This window comes from Crotalus tigris, unplaced genomic scaffold (assembly GCF_016545835.1).
Source record: "Crotalus tigris isolate CLP2741 ecotype Arizona unplaced genomic scaffold, ASM1654583v1 scf7180000020588.15403103151:6194809, whole genome shotgun sequence".
Lineage (NCBI taxonomy): Eukaryota > Metazoa > Chordata > Lepidosauria > Squamata > Viperidae > Crotalus > Crotalus tigris.
Window position 1 is genome coordinate 1,587,263 of NW_024098092.1, and position 22,332 is coordinate 1,609,594.

The 22,332-nt window shown below is 43.1% G+C and overlaps 2 protein-coding genes across 4 annotated transcripts in view; one reads left to right on the forward strand and one right to left on the reverse strand.

Annotated features, from left to right (window-relative positions):
- Nucleotides 1–15,899, reverse strand: part of PEX14 (peroxisomal biogenesis factor 14) — an 88,060-nt gene extending 72,161 nt beyond the window's left edge. The window contains exons 1-2 of one of the 2 annotated variants that reach the window (XM_039367539.1): nucleotides 15,798–15,899; nucleotides 9,630–9,674 (exon numbers count right to left, since the gene is read on the reverse strand). In XM_039367539.1, coding sequence (XP_039223473.1) covers nucleotides 9,630–9,674; nucleotides 15,798–15,833 — 81 coding nt within the window. In that variant the 5' untranslated portion in view covers nucleotides 15,834–15,899. The remainder of the gene's footprint in view (nucleotides 1–9,629; nucleotides 9,675–15,797) is intronic. The other variant, XM_039367540.1, reaches the window with a different exon arrangement.
- Nucleotides 15,900–17,078: 1,179 nt separating this feature from the next.
- DFFA (DNA fragmentation factor subunit alpha) lies at nucleotides 17,079–22,147 on the forward strand. 2 transcript variants are annotated; one of them, XM_039367849.1, is made up of 6 exons: nucleotides 17,079–17,306; nucleotides 17,792–17,956; nucleotides 18,325–18,464; nucleotides 19,052–19,173; nucleotides 20,542–20,702; nucleotides 21,421–22,147. In XM_039367849.1, exons 1-6 carry the CDS (start codon nucleotides 17,192–17,194, stop codon nucleotides 21,567–21,569), a joined length of 852 nt encoding a protein of 283 aa, XP_039223783.1. In that variant the 5' UTR covers nucleotides 17,079–17,191; the 3' UTR covers nucleotides 21,570–22,147. The 2 variants fall into 2 exon arrangements, with proteins under 2 accessions (XP_039223783.1, XP_039223782.1); XM_039367848.1 differs by having other exon boundaries at nucleotides 17,090–17,306; nucleotides 18,984–19,173.
- Nucleotides 22,148–22,332: the final 185 nt, after the last annotated feature.

Consider the following 22,332-nt stretch of genomic DNA (forward strand, 5'->3'; position numbering starts at 1 on the left):
GGAGCACCCACAACTTCTGGAGTCACGTAGTTCCACTGATTAATTGTTCTAACCGTCATGAAATGGCTCCTTTTTTTCTATGATAACTAAAATCCACACCAAACTGATGTGGACCCAAGGCTTTGCAAAACAGAGGATGGTTTGGGACCTAAACATCTCGTGGAAAGAAGAGAAAAGGCAGATATAGACTGAATCCCTAACCCTAGAGGAGAAAAAAAGCATATAGGTGCAGAGGTATCTCTTGGGGGGGGGGGGAGAGAGAAATGAAGGGGGCCAAGAGATCTGTAGTAGTACAATACTGACATCCAACAGCTTGTTTGCTTAACCTCTGCCGCCATCTCCCTGGTGGGAAGATTCTTTGCTTGGCAAGCAAACTGGAAAGCAGTTCCTTTGAGGGCCAACTCTCCGTCGTGCAATTCCGTGTTGGTGCGTGTGAGCATGTGTGTGCCCCCTGACACAAACAGGCAGTGGCTATATAGCCTGGGCAATTTCCAGGCGACTGACAAGCTTATTTCGCGAGTGGCTAGGACAGTGGTTCTCAACCTTTTTAATGCCGCGACCCCCCAGCCGGTCGTAAGTCGAGGACTACTCAACTGGTGCAGCGCCGTTTGCAGAATGGGACTTTTGGCGGGCTCAGCAGGGCAGAGACAGCCTGGACGATTCCTATTGGCTTTGGAAAGGCAATAGAATTAGACTCTATTCAAGAGAGTCTATTCTATTGGCTTTCAAAAGCCAATAGAATAAAAGGGAGTAGCACAGCTAAGGAAAAGGGGGAAAAAGATGGCGGACTGCATTGTTTGGCGACCCCCGTGAAATGGTCGTTCGACCCCAAATGGGGTCCCGACCCCCAGGTTGAGAACCACTGGGCTAGGAGGAGGAGGAAGAGAGAGAGAAAGCGAGGAAGTGGAGAGGAAAAAAAAAAGTTGGTCGGTGCTGTTTTAAGCGCTGACGCTGCCATTTCTAAGGTTAAGTTTGTGGTTTTTTTGCTCCCCCCTCCCTCCACACCCCCCTTTCTCATTACCATTCTTTAACTGTTACAATTTATATCAGCATATAATGTTAAATAATTACAGGGAGCAGAGGCTCACTCTGGCGAGAATATAAACGCGCCGTGGGATTCTACAGATTTAAACAAATAACGCACTCGGCGGGGGGCGAGAGGATGAATTAGCATTAATATCCTTCTCCAGCGATCCCAACGCTGTGCTGCTGTTTAAATACAGGTCCTTTTCTGTAACCGTCGAGATGACAGCTTACAAGGGCCATCCCCCCTGGTGCAGTTGGCCCGGGGCAGTCTAGGCTGTCATAGCACACCCCACAAAGGAGAGAGTTGCGTTTCAGGGGGCACACCATCATAACACTGTTAAAAATAATAAGAATAACGATGATAATCCTCTTCCGTTGAACAGTCCGGAGCTGCCGGTGAAATTAAAACCTTCCCTTTAAGGGTTGTTCCCTGCAACAGAAGGGCAAGCCTCTTTCCTTGTGAATTAGTGAGTTTGGACAGGATCTACCGTTCACTTGTCTTTTTGGAGATAGATCCACTCACCTAGTATCATTCATGCTGCTAATAAAAGGGGGAGAGAAGCTAGATGAAGGAAGGAAGAGAGAGAGAGAGAGAGAGAGAGAGAGAGAGAGAGAGAGAGAGAGAGAGAGAGAGAAGAGAAGAGAAGAGAAGAGAAGAGAAGAGAAGAGAAGAGAAGAGAAAGCCAAAATAAATAAAAAGGAACAATGGACACAGAGCAAGTTTCTGATTGAGTCATAAGAAAAGGCCAAAAACCTTCTATAAACTACCTCAGCACTTTAAAAAGACAAATTGATTATTTGACGGTTATACAAAACATTTCCAAAAGGTCTCGAATACCTAGATTGCAAATTCTTAAGCGGTAAAGTCTAAAAGACAAGAGGGAAATCAGCGATGTGTAATCTCTGCTGCACAGCTAAACAAGCATTACATTAGAAGTAATTTTAAAACTGAGTTTCCTACGAGCGTCCAGCACTTGGGGGGGGAGCTTTGAGCGATTCAATTTTTTTTTTCTTTCCAAAGGCTTCCTGAGTTATTTACAGTGAAGAAGAAGCGTCTCAAAACTCTGGCCAGGTTGAAACAAACGACCTAGAGAGGTCCAGCCTGCCAGGACCGACGTCCCAGGGGTGACAGCTTCAACGGGAGAAGTAAAAAAAGAAGAACAGAGAGAAAAAAAGGGAGGGTCGGATTAAAAAAAAGGAAGGAGAGAAAATCTCTCTGGCTTGGCAGTGCCAATGAGACTGCAAATAAAAAACCGTGTCAAGATTGAAGCTACAATAATGTCTCTTCCACTAGTCACTTAGCCGCTGTGGCGCAAGGTGGTAAAACGGGGCAAAATTCACTTAAACTGTCTCGGTAGCCGAAACGTTGAGGCTTAAGGACTACCTATATTGCAGAGGAAAGAAGGATTCAATCACAAGGAAAAAAGAAAGAAGCACTTAGGCCTACATCAACCGATCTTTTCAACGAGGATTACAAAATCCAGCGGGCAGGAACATAGAGAAAGAGTAAAAACAAAAACAAAAAAAAAAACCCCACACTGGATGAAGATGCAAGGCACTAGTTGAAAACAGCATTACACTAAAATCAGCAGTCTGTGCAGGAAATGCTACCTCTGGGAAATATATAGGGCAAATTCAAAGGCTGATTCTCTTTAAAAGTGTGGGTCGCTGCTGCCCTCTTTTGGATATGTGCACGCAGCAAGGGATGTCTCCTAAGGAGAGGTCTACTCAAAAAAGGAGGCACGCAAAGGAGTTGTCCTCCCCTCGTCTGTGTGCAACAGGGAAAAGATTCCAAGAAGAAAATGAGTCACAACTAAGTTAGTGCTGCTTTCTAGAAACTTGTCCCTCTTCCTGTAGACTATCACAAACCCTTTGGTGATAAAAATGCAAAAGTCGAACGCAGGTATTTGTTTTTCTGTTATCTAATAATGAGCCCAAGAAGAATAAATTGAGAAAACAGGAGGATGAATAGAATAAATTCACCAGCAGGCTCGAAAATCCCTATTACAATATATATATATATATATTAATTAATTAAAATTAATAGATATACAGGCCAACATCAAAAGGACTGGCATGATCTATGCTTATCAAGGAAAATGACCTGTTAAATATAAAACTAAAACAAAACCAGTTGTATTGTTGAACAGCCAGTAAGGTTGGACACTTCGAACAAAAGGCTGTTAGGAGAGGGGAGGGAGTCTGCATTGGGATAATTTGTTGAATATTGTCTTATTGTTATATCCATCGCCCCCAACATTACCAGCACCATCCATGTAATTTGCAAAGGTCATCAATAAGAACGCTAGCTGTAGGAATGCAAAAAAGGACCAGGATAAGCAGCACAGCCCCTCCAAAATTTACATTGAGGGGGCTTAGAGGCATGTAAAAGAAATATTTCTCTCTTCTACAAACCATATGCTTTCCAAATCCATAGACTGTGTGTGGAAGGCTCCTTCTTTAACAATAACAATAATTGAGTTGGAAGTCATCTAGTTCAACCCCTTGCTCAGGCAGGAAACCCTACACCATTTCAGACAAATGGCTGTCCAGTCTCTTCTTAAAAACCTCCAGTGTTGGAGCATTCACCACTTCTGGAGGCGGGATGTTCCACTGGTTAATTGTTCTAACTGCCAGGAAATTCCTCCTTAGTTCTAGGTTGCTTCTCTCCTTGAGTCGTTTCCACCCGTTGCTTCTTGTCCTGCCTTCGGGTGCTTTGGAGAATAGCTTGACTCCCTCTTCTTTGGGGCAGCCCCCTGAGATATTGGAAGACTGCTATCATGTCCCCCCTCCTCCTTCTCTTCATTAAACTAGACAGACCCAATTCCAGCAACCGTTCTTTATATGTTTTAGCCTCCGGTCTCCTAATCATCTTTGTTGCTCTTCTCTGCACTCTTTAAAGGCAGATGCTTTTTCCAAACACGGTGCAGACCAGCTGGCTGCCTCAGGTGCCAGCCCTAACTCAACAGAGTCGAAGGCAGGGACGGGCTGCGTTCAATTAAAGCGTCTCCTTCAGATACACGCAGAGTTTCAAGGAAACTCTCCAATTGATCTGAAGCCTGGCGACTTAAGCAAAGATGACAGTTTCCCCTTTAAACATGTCCTCTTTGAGAAGAAGATCGGCATCTGCGGACAGTGGATAGCCAGTATTTGTCCAGATCAACACATTAAAACGAATCGATAGATTAAAAGAGTGCATTTTGCACAAACCACAAAGAAAGAAAAAAGGAAAAAAAAAAAGGAAAACCACTCAATGAACGGAGTCAGCAGGAAAGAGATAAAACCGAGAGAAGGGGGAAAAAAAGCGATTCGACCCAAATCTCACCAAGAGGTCGAGCACAGCAGAAAAGGGTTTGACAAATGAATGCATTCTTCCAATAAAAGTTTAATATATGGAAAAACTGCCAGCAAACTAGAAAGATAATAAATACGGTGGGTTGAGAAAGGTCTATGTAACTCGTCGAGGGCTTTCGACAAAACTTTTTTTAATGCGTGCGTCTGTGTTTCTCGCTACGTTTCTGGCCCACAATTACAAAGGGTACTCGTATATTTTGGAACACGTTTAAGAGGGAATAAAGGACAATTTCAGTATTTGGCCCACTGTTTTGCCCCAGGATACAGGCAATTTGTCAGCCTCAACCATTTCCGTCTAGTTTCTTCCTGAAGAATTTAGACAGAGGCGGAGCTGCCCTTTAAAAGTTATTCTCTTTCTTTCTTTCTTTTTCTTTCTTTCTTTCTTTCTTTCTCTTTCTTTCTTTCTCTCTCTCTCTCTCTCTTTTCAGTGCCATTTTAATTTCAAACAGTCGCTAAACGAACGGTTGTAAGATGAGGACCACCTGTATGGATTTCTCATTGTTTTCCAACTTCACTTGCCAGGGTGAAGAGATGGAGAGTGTTTCTGAATTAAATCTCCCCAGATGAATTCTCAAAAAAACAACAACAATATGTTGCCTTCTATGTGGTCAGGATTATACTTTCCCGACCTGTTGCCTTCTATGTGATCAGGATTATAATTCCCTCCACCCCAGGCCAGAACAACCAGCAGGGTGACAGGAGTTGCACCTTCACCCTACTGAAAAAAGCCATCCTAAAATCTTCCCAGGCTCATTTGAATAGACTTTTCCTCTGCTGGATGAGATCAGTGATCTGGGTGGCGGAAACATCTGAAAAATCGAAAAATTTGGGTAGAGGAAGTGTCCGAGTCCTTCCCACCACCAATTTTCCCTGCACGGTTGCTCTCCTCAGTGGTTTGGCTTGTTGATGCTCCAAAACAAGAAGAAATGTGCATTTCAGGATTACAGAATTAAAGCTGTTACACCGGTGGCCAAAATTTCAGGTCTCCTGGATAGAATTTGGAGGTATATTTTTTATTTTCAGCGCGCGACAAACGCCCAGCCGCTGGAATGTAAACGAGGAAGCTGGCAATTCCACTTTTTTAAAGGTTTTTCTTTTCTTTCCTACGTACTGCCGTATGGATTTGTGTCCCTACCTCTGGCAACAAGAAAACAGAGAAGGAAGCGTATTCTGTTTGTATGAGGTTCTGGAACCGGGGCAGACAAAAACAGCTTCAGAAGGGATGTGATCAAGGGAGGGGAAGGGGCAGAGCAAGGGTGTCGGCGAGCATCTGGACTCAAGGAGAGGCTGATCCCGTGCCAACAATGACAAACGCGGCTGTAAACGGCACCGGAGCGAGATGCTGACACCTTGGGAACGCAAGGTTACCCTTCCCCTTGCAAAGGAACAGGGCCGGTTTTAATGGGCCAAAACCGACAGCAGGGAAATGAGAGACCAAAATTAAAAATAATAATAACAATAATAATGGCCATTCGTAAGATTGCAGCTTCCCGCCTGCCTCGGTCCCTTTGACGCTGCTACGGAGAAAGGCCCTTGCCCTCCTTTCGGCACGGATTATTTAGATTGAAGGTTATTTCAAGGAGACTGGGTGGCTTGCAATAAAAACCGCAGCGATGGTCGAGTGGTCGGGGGGGGGGGAAAGAGGAGGGCACGTTGTGGGCAGGTTTCTAGTCCTCGTGGCCACTGTCACAAACTCAATCATTGCAATGTCTACACAGGGCGGGGTGAGGGGGGCATTTAAACTGACGGAGGAGGAGACAGAAGTAACTAAGACAGGGGTCTTCAAACGTGGCCCTTTGATGACTTGTGGACATCAACTCCCAGAATTCCTCAGCCAGGCTGAGGAATTCTGGGAATTGAAGTCCACAAGTCATCAAAGGGCCACGTTTGAAGACCCCTGGACTAGGAACTGCCCCACCCTTTGGCTAATAGCAGTGTGATTTGAGGCTAGCAAGAAGCTGTAGCTGGAAATAAAAGCCTTTTCTGTAAGGCAACTTAGGTGGATTGTATGAGAACTGGGGGTGGAGGAAGAGCAGGCAGCTAGTGTGATTATTTTAAGGACTCCCTAACCAGGCCCTGCAAAGTCGTGAAACCTACACAAAAACTCCCAGATTAGCTTTGGGGCCTGCCGGGACTGTGGTGGGCAGCCGGACGCACGCCTCAGGCAAGCGAGTCCAGCTACAACTGGGAAGTCAACGATGCAATTAGTTCGAGGTCTCTGCAGAGCCCGGTGCAGATAGACCGGATTAGGCAACACCTAAGCAGAAAAAAGGAAGGAGTGATGGGAGAGTAAGCAAAAAAAAAAAAAGATTAATTAAAAGAGAAGCAAAAAAAAACAAAAAACAAAACTGGGCCCCTGTATGCATTGGGGGGGGGGTTCACCTCCAGATCAGGTTTTATTTCAGGGCACCGTTTAGCATTGCAGTGTGCTCCTCCCCTCCCTCCCTCCCTCCCTCCCTCCCTCCCTCCCCCCACTCGCTTTTCCCAACGAATTATTTTTATTTTATATCTACGTCTATATATAGATATATAGCTGCTATGCGTTTCTCTTTCCTCTGAGCAATTACACGGCAGTATATAAAGAGCAGGGGAGATGATGTTAATTAAACAGAAGATAATTTCTGTCAGCCCACAGAGTGGGGGGGGCAAGGGGTGGGGGGGGAGGAGGAGGAGGAGGAGAGGGGGGGGGGAGGGAGAGCACACTGGGCCCTCAGCTCCTTGGAAAATTTCTCTGCTCAAAGCACAGGTATTCATGTCAGCAAGAACGGGGCTGATTTATTTCAATAATCATCGCAATAAACGTGACCCAAAAATAAATAAATAAAATAAAAATTGCTGCTGGGAGATAACAGAGCAAAGACGATGGGTGGAAGGTACAACGGGAAATCTGAACTTGCAGCCAATGCTCCTGGTCTAGGAAAAAAACAACAACAACGATGCAAAGACGAAGGTGGACACACAACAGTGTTGAGACATTTTAGGCCTGCAGATTCCTCCCGGATAAGGTCGGCATCTGAAAGCCTGCGGTGGTGACTGTTAAGCCAAGACCAGCTTTCTGAGCTGATGGAAACCGCCAAGAGACAAAAGTCCTGGTGTTGTCTGCAAAGTGTCAGGATGGGTTAATATGTCAGATAAGGTCAGATAATAACATCTGCAGGTTTTTGGTTTTTTTTTTAAAAAAAAGAACAGTGAGGATTCTGGAATAGTACAGGTAGCCCTCGGCATACGGCCACAATTGAGCCCAAAATGTCTGTCGCTAAGCAGGACGGTTGTTAAGCGAATTTCGCCCCGTTCTACGACCTTCCTTTGTTAAATGAATCGCCAGAGTTGTTACATGAATCTGGCTTCCCCATTGACTTTGCTGGTCGGAACGTCGCCAAAGGGGATCACGTGAACCTGGGGCGTTGCCACCGTCGTAAATAGGAGTCAGTGGACAAATGTCTGAATTTTGATCACGTGACCCAAGGGGTGCTGAGTGTGAAAAATGGTAATAAGAATAATTTATATATTGTTGGTTAAGACACCAAGCTAGAAAGCCATGTTTTTCTGTGCCACTGTTAACTTTAAACAGTCACTAAATGAACTGTTCTAAGTTGAGGACTATCTGTAATATTCCAGGATCCTGTATTTCAGAGTCGTCTGGCTAAATATTGTCTGACAAAAATGGTTAGTTTATAAACAGATGGCAAATATAGCTTCTTTTGGATTAGTTATTTATTCTGCCTCATCTCTGGCTATATTATTCACACGCTGCAATCAGAAGTGTTTGGTTTTTTTTCAAATCCTTCCTATAAAAGCCATGAACTACAATCGGCGAATCCTAACAACTGGGTTAACACAATACATTACATTATGACTTAGTGTTGTAAGTGAATCTACCTACTGAATAAAACCACTTTAGTAAAGTATAAAGACCACCAAGTTCTCTTCTCCAAAGCTGGTCATTGACAAAACAATGGAATAAAAAATAAATTAAAAAATAAATAAATAAAACAAAAATAAAATTAAAAAGGCAAATGGAAGGAAAGGAGAAAGAACGGAGGACAATGCTGTGAGGTTTGGTTGGATCTGGCCACGAGAAGGAATGAAGATCAACTGTCAGCCTCAAAGCAAAGGCGGGTTTTGAGAACAGAAGAAAATTTTAGAAATTTAGCCCAGCTTCCTAATCCTTTTGGCTTTTGCCACACACAAAAATTATCCTCCCACTCAATTCATAATGTTACATGCTGCAATTGGCAGGAATTTCACAGACGGCATATTGACACACACACACATTAAAAAAAATCTTCAGTGGGAAAGAAATAAAATGTACGGAGGTGTATATATATATATATATATGTGTGTGTATATATATATATATATATATATATATATATATATATATATATATATATATATATATATATATTTTCTGAGGTTTTCGCGGGTGTTTGTATGTAGGTCTTTGGTTGTTCGGGTTTTCTCCCGCGTAAAATTGGAAGTGTCTTGGCGACGTTTCGACGAAGTCCCATTCGTCATCTTCAGGCTGGTGTTTTCAGCTTCGTGCTTCGAGCACGAAGCTGAAAACACCAGCCTGAAGATGACGAATGGGACTTCGTCGAAACGTCGCCAAGACACTTCCAATTTTACGCGGGAGAAAACCCGAACAACCAAAGACCTACATATATATATATATATATATATATATATATATATATATATATATATATATATATATATATATATATATTTTCCAAGTCAGAATGCATCTGATATAGAGCAGAGAGTTGGAGAAGCCTATCTGTGGAATTGGATGGATCTTTTTTTTTTTTTTCAAAGAGTCTGAGAGATTGAGCAACAGAGTTTGCGAAAGAGGAGGTTTATTATTATGTATTATTCTTTCAATTCAGCTGCTCTTTCCTCACCGCCTTGAGAATCTTGGCTAACAAATCCCCACGGCTAGAAAGGATTTTCTCCACGCTTCGGATACAAAATCTGGGAGCAGGCTAGTCTGAGAAGGGAAGCTGGAAAAGCCTGGATGACACACACACAAACACACACACACACACCAGCAAACCACAGGAGGAAAGGCAGCTGAGTCAAAACACAGGGGTCATTTGGAGAGCATGAAGCTGCGCTGCTGAGCATCTTTTTCATGGAGCACTTTGCTGAAGTTCCCCCAAAGATGAAGGGGAAGACGGAGGGTTCACTGGAAGGAGGGTGGGGAAAGCAACGGACTTCTAGATAAGGCTTGCACTGCACATACTCACCAGGGCTTGGCGTGATGCTCCATTCTCTGCTCCAGAAGAGCTGATCTGTGCAAAGAAAGAGCAAGGTTAGACTGCCACCCAATGGTCATCTCTTAGCAAATGTACAGCTGCACACTACAGAGGTGGGAGGAAGGCTTATAAACTGTGCAAATCTATTATTAAAAAAAAAAAGTTCCAATTAAAAGGGTGCAATAATGGAAAGGCTACAATCATTGAGTACTAGCAATGCTAGAATAAAGAGTCTGACCTGGTATAAGGCAGTGGCCCTCCTTTTCAAGCCTAATCCTGCACTAGCCTAATCCTGTTTCATTGCTGAATTGGGACCAAGGGAAAGAGTTAAATTATGGACTCAAAGTTTGTGGGAAAGAAACTATACATTGACAATGTCGGTTTCATACAAAGAAAACTTATATAAAATGTTTCATAGGTGGCATTTGCCACCAACAAGATTAGCAAAACTGTTTAAAAACATGCCAGAGAAATGTTGGAAATGTAAACACAAACCAGGTACTTATTATCATATGTGCTGGACATGTGTTAAAGCCAGGAGATATTGGACAATAATCCACACTTGGTTAGAAAAAAATGTTAGAGAAACACACAGACTATAAACCTGATCTTTTTTTTAAACCAGGTACAAGGCCAGAAAAACTTGATAAGCAAAGTACATATTTGATTCTATATGTGATAGCAGCGACAAGAATTATATTTGCACAATATTGGAAGAACGAAGAAATACCACCAGAAGAAGAAATAATCCAAAAAATATCGGACCGTGCGGAAATGGACAGACTTACTTTAAGGTTGAAAGTAAAAGAAGAAATGGAATATTTTCAAACTTGGGACCTATTTTATCAATGCTTAGAGAAAAGATTTAGGGATTAGGAATTTAATTTGTATTAATGAATAAGATACTCAGACAATACGTTTTTGTTGAATTATTATTATTATTGAACTCTGTTAAAAATAATAATAAAATTTTTAAAAAATTATGGACTCATATAATTTACACCTGCATTGGGTGGTGCTACCATAGTTGGATTGCTACACAATGCACTTGTGTAGCTCAGACTGCTGTTGCAAACCAGCTTGAGGTGTGACTTCCCTCTGCGGCTCGGCACAAGGGAGAGTAGAAAGATGGTATCAAAGTAAGACGTAACTACAACTACTCTGGAGTTGTAAGGGAAAACTGAAAAGCTGCTTAGGGAAAGAAAACAGTAAGCATAGAAGGAAAATGTGTGGGTGGAAAGAAAGTGTAACGTGGGAGCAAAGCACTTCCATTCCTTGAAGGAAGTCACAAGTCCAAGCTCTATTTTAAAAAGGCCAGGTAGCAGGAAATCGGAAAATCTTAGCTGACTTTACATTTATTGACAACTCCATAAAGAGGCTGCGTCCTTTCCTGGGCTTATGAAGCTGATCCCAGGACGAACATATATGAATTAAGGAGGGACCGGTGGGTGTCTGTCCCACGTAGACTTGCTCTGAATTTCTTTTTCTCTTTCGGTTAGCGCACGGCTGCAAGACATAGCCTTGTGAGAAGAGTCCAAGTAAAACTCCTATCCAAGTCATCTCACACAAATACAAAAAGGCAAGGAGAAGAGGAAGAAAAAAGAAACGGTCTGTTAAAAGGCCTCAGCTGAAACACACAGTTGATCGTTCTAATTCCCAGATGGGTGGTCAAGGAAAATGCAGGTAATTTTGCATTTGCAGGTTTTTTTATGGGTGGGGAAAAAAAAGTGCTGCTGCTCTACTGCCCACTTCTTTGGGCTAAATTCAGTTTGGTTTATGACTATTATTTTACCGACTATTCTGTGGAAGTCATAAGAGGGAACTTGACACTCCTGTGGGATCCACCAAGTTAGGTGAATGGTGGCAATCTTCTCCCGGAAGAAATACATGCATGGTTTGATATAGTAAGATGAGCCCACTCCTCTGTAAATGCTAATGTTAATATGTCAACCAGGTAGGGCATCACAATAAGCACTGGAATTCTACTTTATTGATATAGGCTAGAATAACAGTGGCTCCCCTCCTTCCCTGTATACCATAAAGAGTCAAGACGGGGCTGTCTTGAGTTTCTTTATCACCTTTTCCTGTTTCCTCCGGCTAAGCTCATAGTTTACTGACTCCCGCCATATATTTTCTTCACTAGCTCTTTGTATTCTACCTTATATTGCCAAAAAGGAATCTTCCACTCGCAAGGCCCCTTTCTTTCCCAAAAGTTCAATGAAAAAAAAAAGATTGTTAACTCTGGAAGGAGGGGGGGGAGAGAGAGAAATAGAAAGCTGTAGAGAAAACTGAATGCATTTTTAAAAAAGAAAACAGTGCAACTGATAGATTAACAAACAGCTGTGCACCACCGCATACGATGGCAAATCCAATTAATATGTGAGTATTTGTATATGCTACGAACCGTTTGACCTCCAGAGTCGGCAGGTGAAAAAGATGAAAGGGCAATTTCAATAGACTCTGATGGAGGTTTGGCTGCCGATTAATATTCAAGCCGATATCTGCCTTTGTGCAGAATTCAAGATGTTTGTGGAATTAAAAAAAAAAGAACGGCGAAAGAACGGGAGGAGAAGTGTGATGTGGTGCTTAAAAGAAATTCCTGGCAGCAATATCTCCAGGTTTGTCTAAACTTGAGGTCCAAAAAGTGTGGCCTATTAACATTCTTGCTGGGCCCAGAGACCCCCCCCCAAATGGGTGTGGCCCATTTTTGTGTGTGTTTTATCATTTGAGATTTAACGGGGGCAAAATTGGTGCTTTACACTTGGGGATGTTTAAGGAGCCTTTTTTTGGGGGGGGGTACCCCTTTAAACTTCCTGGGGCCACTTTCAGAAAGTGGCTCTCAACATGTCGTATACAGTCTAGTGTGTCCTCTTGGCTAACAGCAATTGGGCAGCCCTGTCCTAAGAGCAAACAACCCGTTAATTTACCACCAATAAACTCAGAAGGAATACCACTAGAAAAAGTTGAAAGGATCACGCACCTCGGTTCCAATTTACATGAAAGCTGGGACATGAACGTTGAAGTAAAGACAAGGATAGAAAAAGCCCGAGCAGCATTCTTCAAAATGAAAAAGGTCTTCTGCAGTCACGAAATAAGCCTAAGACTGAAAATCAGGCTTCTCAGGTGCTATATTTTTTTCTATCCTGCTCTATGGAGTAGAGAGTCGGTCTCTGACACAAGGCCACCTGAAGAGACTGGAAGCATTTGAAATGTGGATTTATAGGCAGCTGTTATGTATAAGCTGGGTTGACAAGATCAGAAATGAGGAGGTGATCAGCCACCTGGGAAAGCCCAGGGAAATCATCAAAACAATTAAAAAATGAAAATTAGAATATTTTGGACATGTGATGCGACACCCAGAAAAATACAGCCTACTCCATTTAATCCTCCAGGGAAAGATGGAAGGCAAACGAGGTCCAGGCAGAAGAAAAACATCGTGGCTTCAAAATCTAAGGGACTGGTTTGGACAAAATTCAGCAGCACTTTTTCGTGCGGCTACTGATAAAAACAGGATCGCCAACATGATCGCCAACGTCCGATAACAGATATGGCACAAGAAGAAGAAGTCCTAAAATAGTGCTTCTCAACGTTTGTGTGACGGCGACCCCCGTCACACAAACGTGCCGCACACATGCGCGGCGCTGCCCCCACGCGTGGCGCGCATGCGCGGCGCCACCCCCGAGGGGAAAAAATGGCAGATCACCTTGTTTGGCGACCCCCGAGAAATGGTCGATCGACCCCAAATGGGGTCGCGACCCATAGGTTGAGAACCGCTGTCCTAAGAGAATCTAAGAGTTGAAGAACACACAGAAAAAAATAGCCTCCCCCTTTCAATTTTTTTTTTTTTATCACAAGCCTTTCTCATTCCTGTAATGTTGTGATAAAAGAAAGATGGCTGATGATTAAATGTCTATCTTTTTCTTGCTTTTCAGCTCATATTACTGAGCCGGAACTTCTCAACTGCCCTCATCTATTACCTTCTCAGAAACCACAATTGCTCTTTTTTTCCCTTTTAAAGACTTTATTGAATTTTACATAAATGTACAGATATTTTAAAAAAAAACCTTCCAGACTCCTCAGAGACGCAGCCTAAATGATTCATCCAATTAGAACTTCATTTGGCTATTATGGAAGATATTGAGCCCTATAAATCAGTTCAGGTTAAGATGAATGAATAAGAAAAAGACAAATGTTTATGGATGTGTCTAAAGAAATGGATTAAGAAAATAAAAAGGCAGAGTATATATATATATATATATATATATATATATATATATATATATATATATATATATATATATATTAAAAAAACAAGAGTAGAAAAACAGGCTTTCTGACGAAGAATTTTCTGATGCTTGTTCAGTTTCTTAAATACATCGGCTTTCAATTGAAAATCACCAGACTCCTGCATCAGTCACACCCAGACCTACAACTGTAATTTTGCACAGGTTAAAGATGAATTCACGGTTCACTGTTAGAAAAGGATAAGAAAAACCGTGCACAAATGGCGGGACTGCTTACAGCAGTGGTTCTCAACCTTTCTAATGCCGTGACCCCATAATACAGTTCCCCATGTTGTGGTGACCCCCAAGTGGGTGTGGCCACCAATAAGAGGGAGTAGGACAGCTAAGGAAAAGGGGGAAAAAATGGCGGACAGCATGGTTTGGTGACCCCCGTGAAATGGTCATTCGACCCCAAATGGGGTCCCGACCCACAGGTTGAGAACCACTGGCTTACAGACATGCAGAAACAGATCAAAATAAGCACTGTGTAAATATAAACAGCCATGTACAAATATCACAGCTATTCATATGTACCAGAGGGAATTTTCTGCTACTGTGCTATCCAACAAAGGAAAGGAATGAAATAAGAAAGTTCTTCCTGTATTCCTAGAAAGGACTCTCCAGCCTTTCTGGGCGTCCATCGCAACCGGCTACGCTGGCTGTGACTGACAGCATTTTGTGGGCATACCAGCTGGCCAAATGTCAATCAACTCATTAAGATGCCTAGATTCAAAGAATGGGAAGGCATTCGGGATGATAAGAATTTAAGTGTGATTATAAAAAAAAAAGAAACAGGTGTTTTTAATTTCTGTAGACAAAGAGTTTTGTATCTCCACCTTCCCAGGCTGGGGACAACGTAAGGAAAATCTCTTACGCCTCTTTCCTGGGGGAAAAAAAGGGGAATTCGCAGATTTGCAGATTGTGCCCGCCGCCTTAGTGCTCTGTAAATGCAGGACTACCACTTCCATCACACCCACCTAAAGAAAGGCAGTCTGACTGGCAGAGATTATCAATCGTATTTAGAAACTGCCCATCTGCCAATCAATCAATCAATCAATCAATGAGACCCTCCAGTGCCTTCTTTCTTCTCTGCTGGAATTAAAGCCCACCCTCTCCTCCCCTTCTGGAGAGGCGGGCAGAGAGGGCTGAAAAAATATATCTCCCTCCCTCTTCACTGCCTTTCATTTCAGACAGCAGCAAAGGCTACGATTTTTATTCCTTACCCTGGCTCTTTTTCAAAGGGGCAGAAGCGGCTTCTCCTCTCCCCTTTTGCCCCTGCACAAGGCACCCCCAACCCCCCCCAACTCCCCCATCCCCTTTTAGGAATCCTCCCTTGCTTTTTTCTTTTCTTAAAGGAGGGGGAGGGTGGGAGAGCACCTTTCTCACCCCCCTGCCTTCACTTATGTGGTCCCAAAAGACCCCCTCCCATTCTAAGATAAGATAACCTTGTTATTTATTGCTGGCACACGTTAAACTCTGCTGCCTGCTCTCAAAAGTGTACACGTACACAACACCCGTGGAGACGTGCTAGAGACATACAAATGTGTATGCCCTGCACCCTTCTATACACCCTTATGGGGCAAAAGCCTCTGCTTCCCCTATCGTATTTCTAGGGGGTTCTCCCCTAAGAGCCTACATAAGGGGGGGAAGAGGGAGGGGAAAGAAGGGGGCACCCCCCCTCCTCTCCTCCCTTTCTCCACTACGGGCCAAAGGGCCCCCAGCACCTGCCCTTCCTTTGATGGGAGCTGGGGGTTCCCCCCCTTTGCAACTCCAAAGCGGACCCCCGACGGCCCTAAGCGCCCCTCTCCAAGATGGGGAGACGCCCCCCCCCTTCCAGGCCTCTGCCCTCCCCCCCCCCACTGCAGCCTCGGCTCACCTGCCCAGGTTGCTCAGCCTGCTCGGAGGAGGCCATGTTTCCAGACCCGGCTAATCGCAGCGGGCCGGCACAGGCGGCAGAGGAAGGCGGCGAGGCGAGGCAGGAGCAATCGAGGCCCGAGGCGCCGATCGGGAGAAGCGCTTGGCTGCCCTGGGGGGGGGGGTCTCCCCCACGTGCGGGGTCGGGAGCTGGGCTTTAGAAAGAAGGCACGGGGCTCGCTTTTGCCGATCCCTGCTCGAAGGAAACGTCCAGGATTTAAGAGAACTTCTAACATCAAATGACTAGGGATAGATAGATAGATAGATAGATAGATAGATAGATAGATAGATAGATAGATAGATAGATAGATAGATAGATAGATAGATAGATAGATAGATAGATAGATAGATAGATAGATAGATAGATAGATAGATGATGGATAGATAGATAGATAGATGATGGATATAGATAGATAGATAGATAGATAGATAGATAGATAGATAGATAGATAGATAGATAGATAGACAGATCAATAGAAATAGATAAATAGATGATGGATATAGATGATAGAGATAGATAGATAGATAGATAGATAGATAGATAGATAGATAGATAGATAGATAAACAGATCGATAGAAATAGATAAATAGATGATGGATATAGATGATAGAGATAGATAGATAGATAGATATAGAGAAATCATAGATAGATATATACATGATAGATAGACAGACGAAGGAAGGAAGGAAGGATATGATAGGAGATAGATAGATAAATAGTATATCTTGCAACTGAATTACTACGTACACTGGGGCATTTAGATCCAAATGTCCAGCCTTGGCAACTTTAAGACTTGTGGACTTCAACTCCCAGAATTCCTCAGCCAGCGTGCCTGTCTGAGGAATTCTGGGAGTTGAAGTCCACCAGTCAAAAGATCCCAGTTTGAAGACCCCTAAAATGGAGGGTCCCTTCCAATTTTTCCCCCTCTTAAGGCAGCAAGCATGTGGACTTAATAAAATGCTAAAAATGTTAAGAAGTACTCTGCAAGTCTTCAAACATGGAGTGTCTTTAAGAGAGTTAAAAGGCCCACTGTGAAAAATAAACATTTTGGAGTCGATAAAAAATCACACTCACAAACTCAGAATGTAGTGACTGACGTTTGGCAGGAGCTGGGAAGATGACTAAGCGAGACAAACCCTTTTTGTTTTCAACCAATCGGACGTTGGAGCGGGGATGAAAACTACACCTCCCATCATGCCGCAGCATCGTGGGAGGGCGCCTTTGAGACGGAACTACATTTCCCAGAGTGCCTCGGCAGGCGATGCCAGGCTCTGATTGGTTTCCTTACAGAGAGCTGTCTTGCCGTCCTGCAGAATTCAAAGCCAAGGGGAGCAAAGTGAAAGCAAAGCCAAGCGATGGCAGAAGGTGCTTCAGGGCTACCCCGGTTGAAGCAATGCCTGATCAGGCGGACAGGCCAACAGGAACAGCATGGGGTGGCCGCCTCCACCCTCCAGGAACTGAAGATTAAAGGTAAGACTTTCTGCTCTGGGGCTAGCAGACCCATTTTGCTCCGCAGGCAGACGGGCCACAGGTGAAGTGGCCCATTGCACAACTGCTTTGTGCTGAAGCAGTACAGATGTTCGGATTCCTTGGCATTGAAGCAGGGGCTGGCTGTGGAATTCTGGGAGTTGAAGTCCACAAGTCAAAAAAAAAAAGGCCAAGTTTGAAGACCCCTGCACATCTGCTTTGTGCTGAAGCGGTACAGATGTTCTGATTCCTTGGCACTGAAGCAGGGGCTGGCTGAGGAATTCTGGGAGTTGAAGTCCACAAGTCAAAAAAAAAGGCCAAGTTTGAAGACCCCTACATTAAAGGATTCACCGCTGGAGACAAATGCTAAAAGCTGAAACCCCTGGGGCCTTTTTTTTTAAAGGGCAGGAAATAGAAATAAAATGAACCCAGGAAACATTCTCGGCCAATGCAGAAAAATGGTTCTGTCTGGTCCTCTTTTTCCACAGCCTGCAATCTGCTCGCAATCGACTTGGCCTCCCAGCCTGTCACTTTGGTCCTGGCAGGAGATGGCACCATAGTAGACGACGACGATTACTTTTTGGGTCTGCCCCCAAACACCAAATTTGGGGTGGTAGCCAAGAATGAGATATGGGCCGCCGGCAGCAACACAGGTAAGGAATTATTATTAAAGCCTTTAAGAAGCTCAGATCCACCAAGGTTTGTCCCGGGACAGAATAACTTTGCTCGTGATTCAGAGAATGAATTCAAGGATCTGTTGTGTCCTCTGAATGTCTTTTTATTGCACTTAGAAGTTTATAGATGGTTTTTGGGGGGTAGGAAGAGAAAGTTTAAAAGGCATGTGTATTTATTAAAAGGCATAAGCAGCTCACGGAAGCTTACGCCTTTTAATAAACCCTGTTAGAGTGAAAAGGTGCCAACAGGCACTTTCTGATGTTGGGTGTGATGTTGGGTGTGAAATTACACTTGGGTTCATCTCTTCATTTTTAATGTCTAGTGGACTCAATTTTGTCCGTGTCAGGTGAGGGCACAACTTGGCTAGAGGAAGAGGTCACAAACGCAAGCGAAGTGGACGGCGGTGGAGAAAAATGGCAAGTTTTGGCCAGGCAGCTGAAGAACGACTTGTCCACCATTGTGCTGATGTCTGAAGAAGACCTCCAGGTATGAAAAGGTCACTTCTACAATAACTATCTCTTGTTCCAGCCTATCTCTAACCCTTGTCACCTTTGTTTTATATACTGATTGAATAAATAAGATTTATTTATATAAGAGCCAAGGTGGCGCAGCAGTTAGAGTGCAGTACTGCAGGCCACTTTAGCTGACTGTGTTCAGCAGGTCAGCGGTTCAAATCTCACCCGGCTCAAGGTGGACTCAGCCTTCCATCCTTCCGGGGTAGGTAAAATGAGGATCCAGATTGTTGGGGGCAATGTAAATATATATATATATACATTGCTTACTGGTGTACACTGCTTAGAGAGTGCTTGCACTTAAAGCGGTATATAAGTCTCATAAATAAATAAATAAATAAGATTTATACGTCCGCCCAATTTCGGGAATCTTCCATGAGCAAAGCTGGCATTCCTTCTTATGGCCACATTTGATAATGGCTTCAAGCTAAGTGGGGGAGTCTTGAGTTTCTCTCACCTTGGCTGCCAAGGGCTGGACCCGCTCTTCTTCCAGGCACTCGTTGATGTCCCGTGCTCAGATTTGGCTCGAGAACTGTCAGAGAATCTGCTCCAAACCCAAAGGTTACAAGGGATCCTTCAGGAGACCCTGGACAGGCGGGAAGAGGAGCGTCGATCCCGTCAGCTTCTGGAACTTTACCTGCAGGCGACGAAAAGGGAGGATCAGGCTGCATACACAGCAGAAGGTAAGAAGGCCATTTGGAGAAGCACTGGGAAGGAAGGAAGGAAGGAAGGAAGGAAGGGAAGGAAGGAAGGAAGGAAGGAAGGAAGGAAGGAAGGAAGGAAGGAAGGAAGGAAGGAAGGAAGGAAGGAAGGAAGACAATGAGAAAACAGGAAGGTAATGAGAGAAGAATGGAATGGAGGAAGGAAGGAAAGAAGGAAGGAAGGAAGAAGGCAATGAGAGAATGGAATGGAATGGAATGGAAGGAAGGAAAGGAAGGAAGGAAGGAAGGAAGGAAGGAAGGAAGGAAGGAAGGAAGGAAGACAATGAGAAAACAGAAAGGCAATGAGAGAAGAATGGAATGGAGGAAGGAGGGAAGGAAGGCAATGAGAGAATGGAAGGAAGGAAGGAAGGAAGGAAGGAAGGAAGGAAGGAAGGAAGGAAGGAAGGAAGGAAGGAAGGAAGGAAGGAAGGGAGCAGACAGGTTAAAACTAATATACCTCTCAGGTCTATACCTCAGGCTGTACAAGTAACCCTCAACTTAAAGCAGTTCATTAAGTGACTGTTCATAATTACAACAGGACTGAAAAAAGTGATTTCTGACCGTTTTCACACCTACAATGGTTGCAGCAGCCCCAGGGTCACGTGATCAAAATCCAGATGCCTGGCAACTGCTTCATATTTATGACGGTTGCAGTGTCCCACGTGATCCCCTTTGGCAACCTTTTGACGAGTCAACGGGGAAGCCCGATTTCACTTCACAACTGTGTCACTAACTTAAGAACTGCAGCGACCGCTTAATAGCTGGGGCGAGAAAGGCCATTAAACGGGGCAAAGCTCACTGAACAAATGTCTCGCCTAGCAACAGAATATTTGGGGCTCCATTATGGTCGTTAAGTCGAGGATTGCCTATATACACCCTTCTCCTTCAAATAGCAACCGCAGAATTTTCATTGTTATTTACTTGCCCGCACAAGGCTAGATTCCTTGACATTATCTTAATTTGTGGAATCTTTTCAAGCAAGCCATGATGAAAGAAACGGCCGATAAAACTGGTTTCTCCCTGAGCCAAAGACAAAGGAGAATCTAAAGGGAACAAGCCATTCTGTGCAAGTTCCAGCATGTTTCAAATTAGAGTTACACTTGAACAGGGCCAGTATTTACACCTTACCAACATTATGACCTTGGGAGAGGCTCTGAAGTGATTAATAATTGCTGGTTTGGCAGCTAAAGCCGGACTGTGAACATTTATAATTCTGAGCCAAAATGCTATGTGTATCCCACTGATTGTAAGATTATTTTGAGTGGACATACTGCGTGCGTGATTTATTTATTTTCTTTCTTGCTTCGAATGCCTCCTTTAAGAGACATAGACTCTTCTCTTTGTGTCTAGCATCAGAAGCAGAGGAAAAATCCGTGGGAAGAAACGATACTGTGGACATGGGGAGCAACGGAACAACTTCAGTCCAAAAGAGTCAGTTGAGCACCCGCGTTGTGACTGTGCTGAAAGAAAAGCCTGCCCCAGAACTCAGCCTGGCCAGTCAAGATTTAGAGGTGAGTCTATTCTATTCTATCCTATCCTATTCTACATTCTATTCTATTTCTATCCTATCCTATTCTACATTCTATTCTATTCTATTTCTACTCTATTCTATATTTCGATTCTACGTTCCATTCTATTCTACTCTATATTTCTATTCTACATTCTATTCTATTTTCTATATTCTATCCTATTTTCTATATTCTATTCTATTCTGTATTTCTATTCCACATTCCATTCTACATTCTATTCTATTTCTATTCTATATTCTATTCTATTTCTATTCTATTCTGCATTCTATTCTATTCAACTCTATTCTAGTCTATATTTCTATTCTACATTCTATTCTATTTTCTATATTCTATTCTATTTTCTATATTCTATTCTATTCTGTATTTCTATTCCACATTCTACATTCTATTTATTCTATTCTATTCTATTCTATTCTATTCTACTCTACTCTATTCTATTCTATTCTATTCTATTCTGTGTTACATAGTCTGTATAATACGGTAGTCTGAAAAGTGATTTGTGAGAAAGAGAAGCAGGTTTGAAGTTCTAGAACAAGATTTATGAACAAGGCAGGAACATCTCTGGCTATGAGTTAGGGTGACAGCAAGCTAAAAAAGGGAAGGTTTACAAATCAGATCATGATGTAGGGCTGATGTTTCCCTCCCGACATTTTGAGTCAGAAAAAAAGAGCATTGCTAAATCTCCTGTTCTCTGTTACAGCTGGTTTGCAACGAAGATTCAGAAATTCTTTCTCGGGCCCTAAGCTGGGACAAGCACAAGATCGAAGCTTTAAAGAAGGCATGTGCCCAGGAGTTCTCAAGACGACGGCAGCAATTTCACTCTCTAAATTCACTCAGGACCATCTCTAAAGGCAAGAAAAAACTGTCAGAAGCTGGGGAGCGGTCCGGTTCTAAACGTAGGAAGTAAAAAGCCCTGGAAGTCGGACTTTTTGATGCAATTAATCACCCTTTTGGTTTTTCCTGAATGGCAATGCCGTCTCTTTTCAAACCAACCAACAACATATGAAAGCAAAATACGTTTGGCGACTCTGTAGTCTCTCACTTCACCAAACTACTTCTTTAGAGGAAGCGCTAGTCCAAGACAAAAGTATTTGAAGGCTTATGGTGTATATTGGAATACAAAGACAAAAATGCTGTTTTGAATAAGGCCTTTTCCTTGACGCTTAGAGGTAATACTACGAAGCTTGCCATGATGCAGAATTTTACCAATCCTGCTTTTAAATGATTTTGTTAATTTTACAGGGATTTTATATATATATATATATGTATATAAAGTATCTGGAGCATGTGGTTTTGAATATGAATAGCTGCTAATGGATGCAGGACCGTGGGACAGACTCTACTATGTTAGTGATTATATGTTTGTTTGTTTTTAAAAAAATTACATTTGTATTTAAGAAGTAAAGGCTTTGTGTTATTGGCTATTATTTTGACTGCTGACTTCAATATTACATAGGCTTATCTTGGGATACATATTCAAGTGGGACAGCCCTCTACAAAATCTGTGTAAGTAGCAGTAATTTGTAAAATAAAACTGGAAAAGTTGTGTTTCTACACACACATCCTTACACAATACAATGAACCAAGGTTCAGTCCAAACATACTTTACCTC

Coding starts and splice junctions, on each gene's coding strand:
- DFFA (XM_039367848.1), top strand. CDS start 17,192: ATGGCAGAAGGTGCTTCAGGGCTACCCCGGTTGAAGCAATGCCTGATC. Junction 17,957..18,324: donor GGCCGCCGGCAGCAACACAG/GTAAGGAATTAT, acceptor TGTCCGTGTCAG/GTGAGGGCACAACTTGGCTA. Junction 19,174..20,541: donor GGCTGCATACACAGCAGAAG/GTAAGAAGGCCA, acceptor CTTTGTGTCTAG/CATCAGAAGCAGAGGAAAAA.